The 14776-nt window shown below is 41.0% G+C and overlaps 1 protein-coding gene across 1 annotated transcript in view; it reads left to right on the plus strand.

Moving 5' to 3' along the window:
- Window positions 1-14776, plus strand: part of ttc27 (tetratricopeptide repeat domain 27) — a 180423-nt gene that overhangs the window by 124569 nt on the left and 41078 nt on the right. Inside the window, exons 15-16 of the mRNA XM_078556370.1 lie at window positions 4277-4329; window positions 5384-5549. Coding sequence (XP_078412496.1) covers window positions 4277-4329; window positions 5384-5549 — 219 coding nt within the window. The remainder of the gene's footprint in view (window positions 1-4276; window positions 4330-5383; window positions 5550-14776) is intronic.

Raw genomic sequence — 14776 nt, forward strand, 5'->3', positions numbered from 1 at the left:
GAAGGAACACTATTTAACTTATGTGTAACGGCCTCTTCAACGGTCTGGTGACCTCTGTCCAGGTGGTTGATCATCAAGGACATATATATGGCAGAAACACACAACTTCACTTGCTGGGCTGCAGAAAGGAGCTTGAGGTTTTTTTTTAAAATTTCTATCTTTATCAGGCACTCATGTTTGCTTTGTGCAGAAGCAGGTATATAACTGGACACAGGCTTTTATGAGATTGATCCAGTGTCTTTGCACCCTCCTGTGATTGAAAGATATGTTTAATTGTGGGATGCCTTCCTGATATTCCTTTGAACTTTAAACCATAAATGGGCATAGCCATCGCCCAGTGTCACGGCTGTTTTCTTATTTGTTCATGGGATGTGGGCACTGGCGAGATTGGCATTAATTGCACATCCCTAATTGCCCTTAAGGTGGTGTGCTGCCTTGAACCATTACAGTTCATGTGGTGTTGGTACATTAAAGTGCTGTTAGGAAAGGAGTTCTAGGATTTTGACCCAGTGATGATGAAGGAATGGCGATATAGTTCCACGTCTGCGTAGTGCATGACTTGGAGGGGAACTTACAGGTGGTGGTGTTCGCATGCACCTGCTGCCCTTGTTATTCTAGATGATGGAGGTTTCAGGTTTGGAAGGTGCTGTTGAAGTTGCCTTAATAAATTGTTGTGGTCTATCTTGTAAATGGTACACACTGCAGCCACGGTGTGTCGCTGGTGGAGGGAGTAGATGTTTAAAGTGGTTAATGGGTGCCAATCAAGCTGCCTTGCCCTGGATGGTGTTGAGCTTTTTGATTGTTGTTGGAACTCCACTCATCCAGGCAAGTGGAAAATATTCCATCACACCCCTTACTTGTGTGTTATAAATGGTGGACAGATTTCAGGGAGTCAGGAGGTGAGTTACTTGCTGCAGAATTCCCAGCTTCTGACCTCTTATAGAAACAGTACAGTGTTTATGTGGCTAGTCCAATTAACTTTCTGCTCAATGGCTGTTAGACTTGAAAAAGCCAGTTGTTGAAGGATAGAACTGGAGCCAGTTTTTATGCACTTTTGTAAGCATTCGTTTACAGAGCTACAGGTTCCAAACATACACCACCTAACCCAGCAATACTCAGCTGCAAAGGCCATCGACTTGAAACTTTAACTCTGTTTCTCTCTTCACCAATGCTGCCTTGCTGCTGAGTATTTCCAGCACTTCCTGTTTCCATTTCAGATTTCCACCATCCACAGTATTTTGCTTTTGAACATTGTGCACCTATAAAAAGGCACAGACTGAAACAAACGAATCCCTAGTTAATGCCCACCATCTGCATACAATTAAACGCAATTAATATACAACTAACATTGGTGACCTGCAGGATGTTGATGGTGGGGAATTCAGCAATGGTAATGTCATTGAATGTCGTTGAACGGAGATGGTTAAATTCTCTTTCGAGTTGGGCACTGCCTGACACTTGCATGTCACAACTGTTACTTGCAATTTAAGAGCCGAAGCTTGAAGGTAGTCCAGGTTTTGCTGCATGTGAGAGTGAACTGCTTCATTATCTGAAGAGTTGGAAATGGAATTGAACACCGTGCAGTCATCATTCTTTAAATGCTTTGCTTGTTCTACTACATTAAACACATGTTGTTAGTGTTGTCATAGTAAAACTGAAATTAAACAACATACTGCATTTATATAGCATCTTTAATGTTGTAAAACATCCCAAGGCACTTTACAGGGAAGTTAACAAAACCTGACACCGATCCACATCAGGGAAGATGACCAAAAGCTTGGTCAAAGAGGTAGGTTTTAAGGAGCGTCTTAAAGGAGGAAAGAAAGAGGTGGGGATGTTTACGGAGTGAATTCCAGAGCTTGGGGCTCAGACAGTCGGAGGCGTGGCACCAATGGTGGAGTGATTAAAATCGGGGAATTTGAAAAGACCTGAATTGGGGGAGTGCGAATATTTCAGGGGGTTGTAGGGCTAGGGGGAGGGGTTACAGAAATGAGGAGGGATGAGACCATGGAAAAATTTGCAAACGTTGATGAGAATACCAGGCAGTTGAATAATTTCACTTGTAAGCTTTTCCTCATAGACATATATCTAACGTTACAAGAATTCCTGAAATCTTGAGAGCTTTATTATTTGAAAATTAGTTTACATAACATTTAGAAATAAAATATTCTTTTTGTACTAATCTACTAAAATCTACTTGTTTTGCTGTTGCTTCTGTTTAATTTTAACTTAATAACTAATTTGTGGTTCGCCACCTGAGATATATACGGACTATCACAGTGTTGTTTATCCCTCTCATGGAGAGGTCTGGTGTTGTTGTTTATTAGAGTACATATTTATGGCATTAGGGTTTATTGTTCCCTCATTTGGATTATTTTGCACACAAGGTCACATATTGGTTTGTAGGAAGCAAGGCCACCTTTGGAAGTGGTGCCCCATTATGTTGGCATGAGAGAAAGCATCTGGAGAATGGCTGGTTTGTTTCAATATGCTTTATTTTGCAGTACCAAGGTATGGGAAGTCATCTTGTTTAATTCTGTATTATTTCTTCAGTTTATGTGCAAAATAATGATGCTGGTTCTATTTAACTTTATGCAAAAATAGGATCATTTATTTATAATCATTTAAATTATACATCAAATTATACATCAAGATATCACGTGAAGAATTGGGTGAAGGACATCTCTTCAGTTCTGGAATTTTGGTATGGGTATATATCTCTCAGCCACTTTCACCCCTGTAAGGGTGATTGTTTCAATAATTTGCATAGTATTTATTCCGTTTCTAATCATCACGGAACAAAGTCCACTGGCCAGACAAATCTGGAAAAATTGGGATTGCAACTTGCAAACTGAGGCAGATTGGTGGTAGAGTAGAGGATGATCATTGCATATCAATTGGGCATTTAATTGAATTCAGGTAGGGGGAGTTAATGGGTACCCCCCACTCTTGCACTTGTATATATAAGAATAAGCTTAAGGAGGGGTTGTTGATTGGAGGTGCACAATATGTAGTAGTGTCTCTGTCAGTAAAGTTTGTAATTGTATAAAGGCTAGGCTCCAGTGTGCTGTCCTTCACTTGGCTATTTGAGCCCTAACAGCTTTACTGAGCAAATATTCCATGCTCTAGGAATGGTCAGTGCGGACAATGGGCACCAAAAATAAGAGAATGCTCCCAGCACTGACATTCCTCATCATGACAAACATGAAGTTGGAGATCATGTGAACAATTACAGAGAAAATTGAGTACAATGGAATATTAGATGCCCCATGTGGTATAAGCCTTAACTAGAACATTCAGTTAGCTTCCACAAAATGCCAACTTTTAGACCATTTCATGTGTACAGCTTTTCCCCTATAATAAAGTAAAGTGATTTTGAAAACTGCAGCTGCGAGGGAACCAACAGAAGTTTATAATTCAAAATGACCTAAGCACCAGATGTAATACAGTCTTGCAACATGCTTCTAGTTTCTGCTATTCTTGGTTTAACCTAACTTGGGCACAAATTTATTTTTGCAGCTATTGCCCCAAACTTTAATCTGAATAATTAGGGCCTTACTGATGATGGGGGAGGTCCCTACCTCTGGGTCAGAAGTCCTGGGTTCAAGTCCCACTTCAGGACTTAATGGCCTTGGAAGATGCTTGCATAAACTGGCCAAATAGGTTGAGTATCAGTATGTAAATCCTTCCTCCATGCCTGATGGCAGGCGGTAAGAGCGGGACGGTTTCCTGGCCAGCCGTACTTCAGAAGGCAACAGCAAGCCACTGCAGTACTTTGCCCAGCATTATCATGGACCAATCCAATGGAAGTCCATGGTTGTCAACTGTGAGGCATGGTACCTGAAGGAGGAGGATGATGGGCTGATGTCATAGAATCATGGAGGCAGCAGAGAATTAGATCATTTAGCCCACCGTGCCTGTGCAGGCTCTTTGAATGAGCTAGTCCTGCCTCCCTGCCTTTCCCTCCTAGCCCTGGAAGCTTTCCTCCTGCAAGTGTTTTAATTGAATTTTTGAGCAGAAGGACCACGAAAGTAGTGGTAAGGAGGCTTCACTAAAATGAGAGCAGGGATAGAGGCTGCAATTGTGAAGAACAGTTCAAAAAAGAAGGTTCAACATGATCCAATTTCTCAGCCATAGCATGTCCTTCGAACTGTTACAAATATATTGATTCATCCGTTTCTGTTAAATATTGTCATTGGGCAGATATGAAACCATTGCCTCTGGTTGATGTCCAGTGGAAGATGTGGATTCATTGTACGTGTTTCTGTGCTTTCAGAATGCAGAAGCTTGGAACAATCTATCAACAGCGTATATCCGATTAAAGGAAAAGTAAGTCATTTACATGCTTCTGTTGTAATCTATTGTACGACACCTGGATTTTAAACAATTTCCATACAGGACACTGCCTTTAGAAATGACAGTAATCCTTGTTCATATGGCATTTCCATATTTACATCAAAGAAAGCAAATTTACAAGGGGACATGGAATACATAATTTGAAGGCTCATTATTTTAGTTAAACAATAAAGGGTATATATTTAAAATGTCTGTACAAACCAAGAGTAAGACTTTATTCACAAAAGTTTCACATTTCATTGGCCCACACATTCCCCAATTATTTTCCTCCACCTCAAACCTTTCATCATATAGCCCACACCTCCACCAAACTACAAGAGCTACACATATGAAACCTAACATCTAGACAGAGTTAAAAGAAGTTATTGTAGGACCAGACAACATCAGTTTGATTAACTAAAGGAATTATTAACGTTTTTATAAATTTTGCACATAATGCAGAACAACATTTGAGTCTTTCTGTCTATCTGAGAACATCTATTGAAACAAATATATTTCATGCAGGATTGCTGTGGCAAGTAGGCCTTCTCTGGCAATGCATTGCATTGATATATGATTTTACTTTGGAAAATCTTGGTATAAGTACACACACAAAATTGTTAAATAGATTGTTCTTTACTCCTTACATCTTTTCTACAATATTGATTTAACACAGTACAACTACATCGTATGCTTTTGTAAGTCATAGCCAGAAGCCATTGATCTAAGGTTTATGGAAAGAATTAAGATGTTTTATTCCACCACTGAAACCCGAGGGTCAGTTCTTGTGGCACAAAACCAAATCAATATTTGTGCTATTGTATTCTTGAAATACACTTACTATAAAGAAGGGGAAGATTTTCTAACCCCTTTGCAAATCATAAATAGTCTTCCTTTGTAGTGTTAGCTAGGTATCATCTCAGGCTGTGAAACTCTTTTTTTCTCACTTCACCTCTTTGGTCAGTCAAATTCTTTGCAAGGGTGTAATGCAGAAGATCCATAATATCAAGGACGTATGACTGATTCATTGTGTAATTCTGTATTACAGAAGCAAAGCACTGCGAGCACTCCGGGAAGCCATTAAATGTAATTATGAGCATTGGCAGATCTGGGAGAATTATATTCTTACCTGCATGGATGTTGGCGAGTTCAGTGATGCCATTAAGGCATACCATCGACTCATGGATTTGAAAGACAAGTACAGAGATGTTCAGGTGAGTCTTTCTTGTCATTTTACATTGTGCCTGGATTTTACTTTCTGATCTTTTAGTCATGTTATTGCCGAGCTTTGTAAAGGAGCTGTTAATGATACTTCTGCTTTTCACAGTCACTAGTACTTTCTTCACTTTTTATACATACATTGTATGCGGACGCAAAGATGCTCCAAAGAGATATAGACAGTTTAAGTGAGTAGGGAACAAGGTGGCAGATGGAGTATAATGTGGGGAACTGTGAGGTTATTCATTTTGCTGAAAAAAGAGGCATATTGTCGAAGCTTTTCATCTTGCACTCACCAGGACAGATTCGCAAGAATATCAAATTTCAAAGGAAACAATTTATACTGCATGAGAAGAGCATAGTGTGTTGTTTCCTTTGAAATTTGGTATTCTTGCGAATTTGTCCTGATGAGTGCAAGGCAAAAGGCTTCTGACAGCATGTCTCTTTTTTCAGCAATACTCAAGTTCTGTACTACCAAGCGACTATTTATTTACATTCCTGGTAAGAGAGGAAAACAATATTTTTTAAAAGGTGTAAACTTGGAAACGTTGATGTTTAAACTAGAGGGACTTGGGCGTGCACATACAAGGAACACAGTTAGCATGCAGGTACAACAAATAATTTGGAAGGAAAATGGCATGTTGACATGGGGATTGGAGTACAAGAATAAGGAAGTCTTGCTACAATTGTACAGGGCTTTGGTGAGACCACAACTGGAGTACTGTGCGTCGTTTTGATCTCCATATTTAAGGAAGGATATACTTGCATTGGAAATAGTGCAGCAAAGGTTCACAAATTGGATAAAGCAACATAATGCGGATGCTGGAAATCTGAAACAAAAACAGAAAATGCTGGAAAAGCTCAGCAGGTCTAACAGCATCCGTGTTCTTTGTTCTCCATAGATCGTCCTGGGATGAGCGAGTTGCCCAGTGATGAGAGGCTGAGTAAATTGGGCATGTACAATCTGGAAGTTAAAAGAATGAGAAATGGTCTCATTGAAGCATACAGGATTATGAAGGGACTCAAAAGGGTAGACACCCTTTCCCCTTGTTCCCCCCCCTGGCAGGGGATTCTAGAAAATGGAGGCACAGTCTCAGGGTAAGGGCTGATCATTTAGAACCCAGAGGGCTGTGGATGCCTGTTGAATAGATTTAAGGCTGGAGAGACAGATTTTGTGTGTCAGGGAATCGAAGGATATGGGGAGCGGCTGGGAAAGTGGAGTTGAAGTCCAAGATCAGCCATGATCACGTTGAATGGTGGAGAGCAGGCTTGATGCATGTTGCACTGATGCTCGTACTTCTTATGTTCACTCTCAAATGTTTTTTAAAGCCTGGAGGGTATTAAAGTTCACAGAGGATTTTCAGCCCATAACATCTGCAAAAGATTTCAGTGTAAATTTATCACTGTGACTGTTATGAGGTAAAATCAAAGAATAACAAGAAATTATAAAATTTCTAAGCTTATCTTTGAATAAATAGCAAAGGAAAAGAGTTAGCATTTATTTCACCCCTTATCACATTTCTCGGAAATGTTTCCATGCTGCATGCAACTAGTTACTTTGAAGTGCCCTGACTATTGTCATGAGGCAAATGAAAAGCTGCTAATTTTTGTATTGTAGCGCAAGAATGTGGTTGTGGTCATCCAAGGGTTAATGCATGTTGTGCTGTTCCAGTGAACTTTAGGGATCCTGCTCATAAACTGACTCAGCTATAAAGGAACACTCTAGGCTGTTTTGTAATGTCCAATACCTTGTGATTATGCGCTACACCAAGAAGCTGTTGCTTGTAACACTTCAACCATTTAGCTCTACTTAAGTTTGAGCACAGAGTCAACCTACAACCTTCACTTCTACTGTTATTGCTGTCTTGTCTTTTGTTTTAAACAATAAGAGTTTACAACGCTGAAACATTCATTCAAGTCAATAAGAAATTTAGCAGGATGGCAGAGTGGGTGGTACTGTGGATTAGGATGTTACCCTTTGACTCCTGGGACCAAGGTTCAACCCTAGACTGAAACTCATTCACTTCTTTCTGCCAGGTGTCATAAAAGCAGAAATAATATAGCAGTTTGTTTTTCAATCCTTGGCATCCCTCACAAGGAATCCAATTTATTTAATCTAAGTAATAAGTTGTTCACTGGTTAAATAATTTGATCACTGACACTAATCCGCTTTTTTGTTTTGATTATAGTTACACACTGGTTAAATAACATGCTGTTTTATCAATGCCTTAATGCAAACTTATGTTACATTTGAAAGTGAAATGTGCAGTAGATATTAAATAATGAAGCACTGGTGTTAAATAAAGTTCTATTTGGGTGCAGCCAGTTTGACTGTAATAGTCATTTAAGCCCTATACATTCTAACACTCCTAGTCAGCAATAACCAAGACATGGGTGACTCTCTTGTCAACCTTATCTCACAGATTGTGTAAATACTGTCATTAATGAGGAAAAACATTCAAGTACCAACAGAAACACTGAGCCAGTCAGAAAGGTCAGTCATGAGCATACAGTGAACCTGTTGGAATGATCCTGCATGAAACATCAGGTAGATGGAGGAGGCAGACATGGAAATGTTCTTTAGATAAATTTAGAAATATGGGAAGACATTACTGGGAAAGGTTTATTTTTAAATAAACACCAAGTATATTTGCTTTTCATCACCATTATGTAGCTGAAACACAGGTGGATTTGCAGCCCCTCTTTCAGACCTTGGCCTCAATTTTTTCAGAACTCAAAATGAATTTTAGTGTCTTAATTTTATCAACCGATCCTTCAAGTTTCTGAAGTAATGTCTGACTTTTGGGCCAGGGGCTGGGGAGAGGGGGACGCAGAACATGTTTACCTCAGACTTTGTATGTCTAGACAATTCTTGGCACAGAGTATATAGAAACTAGGGATGAGCACGAATCTGAGCCAATTTAAGATATCAGTGTAATTTGGCTTGGCCTGGTTCATCTTTGTTATTTTTTGTTCAATGGCAGGATTCTTCAGATGAGTATAAAACAAAATACCCTTTCCAGCACCAGCACCACACGTAGCCCAGAGTGACAAACGTTCTGACGCAGAACTAATTATTAATGACAATGAATTTTCTCTGTGCATTTTATTTTAATGCAACATGTTGCAGATTCGTTTTAAGTAGCACATATAGACATCAATGCCAGCAAGTTAACTGGTACGCTTAAAATAGCACACAAAGGAAATTAAACCGATTAGAGTGATTTCCAGGTCTCTGTTTGGAACTCGGTTTGATCGGCCGCAAGCAGTTTGAACCCAGGTCAGGTTACTTGTGCTGCCTATACAAACAAGGAACATAGACCCAGATGAACAGGAGTAGAAGTTTCCATGACTTTTCTTCAATATAGTTTAAAAACTAATTGTGGCAATGTTACACTACAATTGATGCCTGAATCGGGCAAAAAGGATTTGCAGGCCCAAATTCCACCACTGACTCCATTGAGTTGTCCACACACTGACCTCCTATTCAGCTTCGTCCAAATGCCAGTTCAGTTTTTAATGCCAGCTCACATTGAAAAAAATGTTTAAGAATGACTTTGCAAAGGTTTCCATGCAGACAAAGTCAACTCTGAGAAAGCTACTTTACGCCAGTGACGATTGTAATGCACCTGCTGGTCTACATTTGATTTGCACGAAATTACAGTCAAATTACATCACATATTGCATTTGTGTGAAGCCTGAACCTCTTTGAATGCCTTAGCAAAAACACAAGATATGTGGTATGGATGATGTAGAAATCTCTCCCTTGGTTAAACTGCGTTTGTGTTTGAACCTGCTCATTAATTAGCCACCTCTTGTTTCTTAGCGGACTAACTTGCATTTTTTTAGTGGCATTTCATTGTATTGACCTTTTGTACTGTCTGTCAGGGGTCACAAATGTTAGGCACCATTAATGGAAGTAATGTCTTTTGTACTGGCATTTTTACAACATGTTCTCTCTGTGACCCTTGATTAACAAAACTCCGTGTGGACAGAGTAAATACTGGCTAAGAAAGAAATGCTATTCAGTGTGAGGCACTGGGAACTGCTGACGTGAAAACTAAAAGAATGGGCAGAGGCAGAAAGCAAAAGCTTCAAGGAGCAAGAGCATATGTCGTAATATCTTTGTCTTAATTTGAAAGATTGAGCCTCAATGCTGTGGAAAGATGAATGTAAATTATAAATTTACCTACAGCACTCTTCAAATTAAGTCAGAGGATCTGCAGATTTACAAGGAAAAGATGTTTTAAGGTTTGAAATACAAGTGTGTGACCCTTTCAGATGGAAGAAGTAACTTACTGATTTGTGATCCATTCCAGAGTGAATCCCATGAGGCCTTGATTGGCGGCGCGGTGGGAAGGCTGTCCACAGGCCTCCTGCCACGGACTTAATCGGGGTGGAGACAGGAAGGCGGTGGGGCCCTCTCTTGCCACTCTCCAATAAATGCCCCTCGCCACAGGGGAGGGCACAAGATTCTGCCCAACTAGTTTTCCTGCCCTTAAAGAGACACATCCTCCATCCCAGCAGGATAATGTCTTGTACATTACTTGTTGCGACACACCTGCTCTTGCAAAGCACTATTTCCTTCATTGCAGTGTGAGCAATGGAATAGGAGATGCCTTAGACTTGGTAGCTCCCCGTATAGAGATGCATGAGGCAGACAAAGCACCCCATTCTTTCCTGTCCGCGGTCAGTGCTCTTGTGTCGCTCCAGTGTCTCTTGACCAGCTGGAGATTTTTACTTAATGTCTGGCGCCAGTTAATCTTGGGTCGCCCTCCTCTCTTTTGTTCAGTCGGAGCATGACTTGATGGATATGCCACGGAGTCAGGTGACATGGCCAAATCAGCTGAGCTGTCTTTTACAGGTGATGGATGAAATTGGAGATTGCTCTGAGCATTTTCTTACTTCGTTGTTGGGATATAAAATCCCACCAGTGTATGCCTAGAATCCTTCGAAGATATCTGGTATCAAAAGCATCCAGTTTTCTTTCTTGACAGGTTTTCAAATCCCATGTTTCACAACAATATAGAAGAGTGGAGGACATATTTGCACCGTAGAACCTAAGCTTTGTTTTCATGGAAATCTTCTTACTTGTTCCAAATGTTTTTCAGTTTAGTTGAAATATGATGCTTTGCCTATTCTTGCATTGAGTCCTTTGTCCATGGCCCTCTAGATATTAACGGGACTTTCCAGTTAGGCCTCTACGATGGCACCTTTGTTTTGATTGGCCTAAACATCTGTTACTCGTTGGTGGTTTCCAGTCATCATATTTTTTGTTTTCTTGGATTTCATGTGAGCCCTACTTCTCCTAAATCTGATTGCTGATCGAGTTGACGAGCTGTTGCTGTCTGATAGGACAGCGATGTCATCCGCTAAGTCCAAATCTGTAAGTTGACCATCATTGATCCATTTCAATCCAAGATGATCCTTGTTTGACTTCCTTAATACTTAGTCAATGGCGACAACAAAGAGAAGAAGGGAAAGAATGCAACCTTGCCTGACCCCAAATAGGCATCCTCTGTCCTAACACAGCACCTAGAATTCTTTTAGACCTTCTCAGTAGCTGTAACTATCCTTAATTGGATGCGAAATGAAGAAACAATTTTCCAGAGTGAAGGTCGATGTAAGCTAGCAAAGGCCTTGGTGAAATCAATAAAGCTGATGGCAAGGCAGGCTTGGTGCTCTTGGCAGTTCTCAATGATGCAGCATTGTGTAAAAATCTGCTCAATGCAAGAGCGATTTGGTCTGAAACCTGCCTGTTCTTCTCAAAGTTCACCATCCACCATGTCTCGAGTACAGTTAAGGGTCATTTGGAAGTAGACTTTACCTAGTATTGATAGGAGAGTGACTCCCCTCCAATTGTCACATTCAGTGAGGTTGCCTTTTCTGGGGGATACAGACAACTGACCCATCTTTCCAGTCTTGAGGAACAATGCCAATTTCCCAGACCTGATTACAAAATTTACATAGCTACTGGGCAGTGGCTTCTCCACCTGTCTTTAGCATATCTGCAGTGATTGTATTTGTGCCGAGAGATCTGTAGTTCTTGAGTACTGCAATTGCCTTTCTCACCTCATTTTCAGTGAACTTTTCTATACTGTAAGGAACATATTTCTGTAGGACTGTTGTAAAGAACATATCTTTTTATTTTCTGTTGGACTGTGGATTAGAATCACAATGGCTGCAGGTTGAAAGACATGTCCACTGGAACAGAATGGGAGAACAGAAACTCCTGGCCTGCAAAGAGAAAACATCTAAAATCTCTTTTCCTCATACCTCTATAACCTGCTCTCTCTCTCTGAGGAAACCCCTGTAAAAAGGAAATGGGGAAAACCACTGTTAGGGACATCGAAAAGCAAGTTTTCAACCAGTGAACTAAATACTGAAAGTGTTGGAAGACCACCTCGTATCATCAACAAGAACTGAAAGGAGTTTGGAAGACAGCGATCAAAATCAACCCATCGAGTCCTGTACTGCGGATTGGTGCTTTGAACTGTTTTATCCCACCCTTAAAATCCATATTTGTGTGTGTGTGTGTGTGTAGGGATTTAAGAAGGGGGTAGAGTTTAAGTTATAGTGTTAGAATTTAGCAGTTCATATTTCTTTCTTTTACCACTGGTTAACAACAGTTTGTTCAATAAACAGTTATTTACTTATTAAGTTTACAAACCTGGTGCTCATATTCTGTTGACCTAAATTAAACAGGTAGAATTGGGGCAATCGGGTGGTTTGGTCAAACCTTTCACATTTGTCACGGCTCAGGGAAGAGTGGGGCTTGATATTACAGCGCACTATCCCCAGTGAGTCGTGACAATACTTATTGGAGGCTCGGTTGTGGGCTGGTTGACTTGGATTGATTTGGCCTTGGTAGGCCTATTGGGGACTTCTGGAAGTGTTCTGCCCTTTGTGATAACTTGAATGGGAGATGGGTGCTTTTTGGGAAAAAACCTTAATTCAAATAGCAGAGTATTTAGTGTCTACTGCTCTAATATGTTTTACACTCATATCTTTACAAAATGTCAGTGCGAATCCTAGATAAATGGGAATTTGTTCCAGCTATGAAATTCCATTGCACTCATTATCTGGAAGTACTCAATCCATCTTTCCATTTCTGGCACTCTTGTGCTCAGAAAGTGAAGAACCAAAATAATATAGTCACACATGTTCTGGGCCATCATACATATGCAATTAATGTCTAAGTGTGTTGGTAGATCTATTCTTTAGTTTGCCAACCTAACTAAAAGGCAAGTGATGGTGATTCTGTGTAGAAATTGGCATGCCTGGCTTTGATAGTATCTGATGGTGGGCACCTAGCACACAACTAGAAGATCGAAGGAGCAATTCACTCCAACAGCATGTATTGTCCTTGAAAATTGTGGGCCCATAACTACTCTTCCCCAGGGCACCATATCTGGAGGGCACCCCAAAGATGTACTGGGGCACCCCCCCCTCTCCCCCCGTAAGTCCCCATATAAGGATTGCATAGCAATTGCCTGGGAAGTGCAATTGCCCTGCGATGGGAACCATCTAATACTGCAATTTAAATCACAAACTTTGGATGGTTCTGACTGTCTTACACAAATAGTTACCCAGAAAAGGTTAGAATAATTAAAACCACTTCTAACTTCTAGGTAACTATAGTACTGACCCTCCCCCACCCCCGCTCATGCTGTAAAAAAAAGGTGCATGACTTCCTTACCTCTGACTCAGCTGCCCTTCACACAAGGCCTTGGGAACCCACTTCTTCTTTCTCACCTGGCCCGGGTCAGAAGGTTGGGCGAGAAAGGTAAGGCTTCATTTTAGGAGCAGAGTGGCAATCCGACTCTGATTGCCACTCCGTGGAAGTTACAGCTTGTGATTATTAAGAGGGAGGAAGAAAGCATGGAAGAACCAAAGGAAAGTTTTTTTTTCTGAGTGCCAAATTTCCTCTGCAGATTTCAGATTGAAGAACATATACTTTTTCTGTCTTGGCAACCTTTGCAAAACAATGATGTATAAAAAGTTTGCATTTTGGATGTGATTATTATGAATTATTCAACAATTATTATAAATGTCTTAGGCCCAACCATCTTCTTTCTATCAAAAGGTCAGAAGTAGGGATGTTCGCTGATAATTGCACAATGCTCAGAACCATTCACGACGACTCAGATATCGAAGCAATCCATGTCCAAAAGCAGCAAGACTTGGACAATATCCAGGCTTGGGCTAACAAGTGGCAAATAACATGCATGCCACACAAATGCCAGACAATTACCATTTTCAACAAAAGAGAATCTAGCCATCGCCCCATGATGTTCAATGGCATTACCATCACTGAATCCCCCACTATCAAATCTGGGGGTTACCATTGACCGTAAACTGAACTGAACTAGCCATATAAATACTGTGGCTATAAGAGCAGGTCAGAGGCAAGGAATCATGTGGTGAGTAACTCACGTCCTGCCCCCCCAAAGCCTCTCCACCATCTACAAGGCACAAGTCAGGAGTGTGATGGAATACTCCCCACTTGCCTGGATGAGTGCAGTTCCCACAATACACGAGAAGCTTGACACAGTCCAGGACAAAGCAGCCCACTTGATTGGCACCACATCTTCAAACATTCACTCCCTCCGCCACCGATGGGCAGTAGCAGCAGTGTGTACCATCTACAAGATACACTGCAGAAATTCACTGAGGCTTGTTCCTTAGACAACACCTTCCAAACCCACGACCACTACCATCTAGAAGTACAAGGGTAGCAGACAGATGGGAACGCCACCACCTGAAAGTTCCCCTCCAAGTCTCTCACCATCCTGATTTGGAAATATACCCGTTCCTTCATTGTCACTGGGTCAAAATCCTGGAACTCCCTTCCTAACAGCATTGTGGGTGTACCTACACCACATGGACTGCAGCGGTTCAAGAAGGCAGCTCATCACCACCTCTCAAGGGCAACTTTGGATGGGCAATAAATGCTGGCCCAGGCAGCAAAGTCCACACACATCCTGTGAATGAATAAAAAAAATTTGAGGAATGCTTTAAACAGCACCATAGGCTGCTCACTATTGGATTTGCACTAACCTTTACCCGGATACCAAACACCTGATTTTGGTTGAGTTGACGAAGAGGGAGGCGCTGAGCGGAGGTGAGGTATTGCTCACATAAAAGGGAAGAGCCAAAAAACCAGAGAGTGAGAATTCAACCCAGATAGAGAAAGAGAGTGTGACAAACAGGCCATTGTTGT

This window comes from Cetorhinus maximus, chromosome 14, assembly GCF_964194155.1.
Source record: "Cetorhinus maximus chromosome 14, sCetMax3.hap1.1, whole genome shotgun sequence".
NCBI classification, from domain to species: domain Eukaryota; kingdom Metazoa; phylum Chordata; class Chondrichthyes; order Lamniformes; family Cetorhinidae; genus Cetorhinus; species Cetorhinus maximus.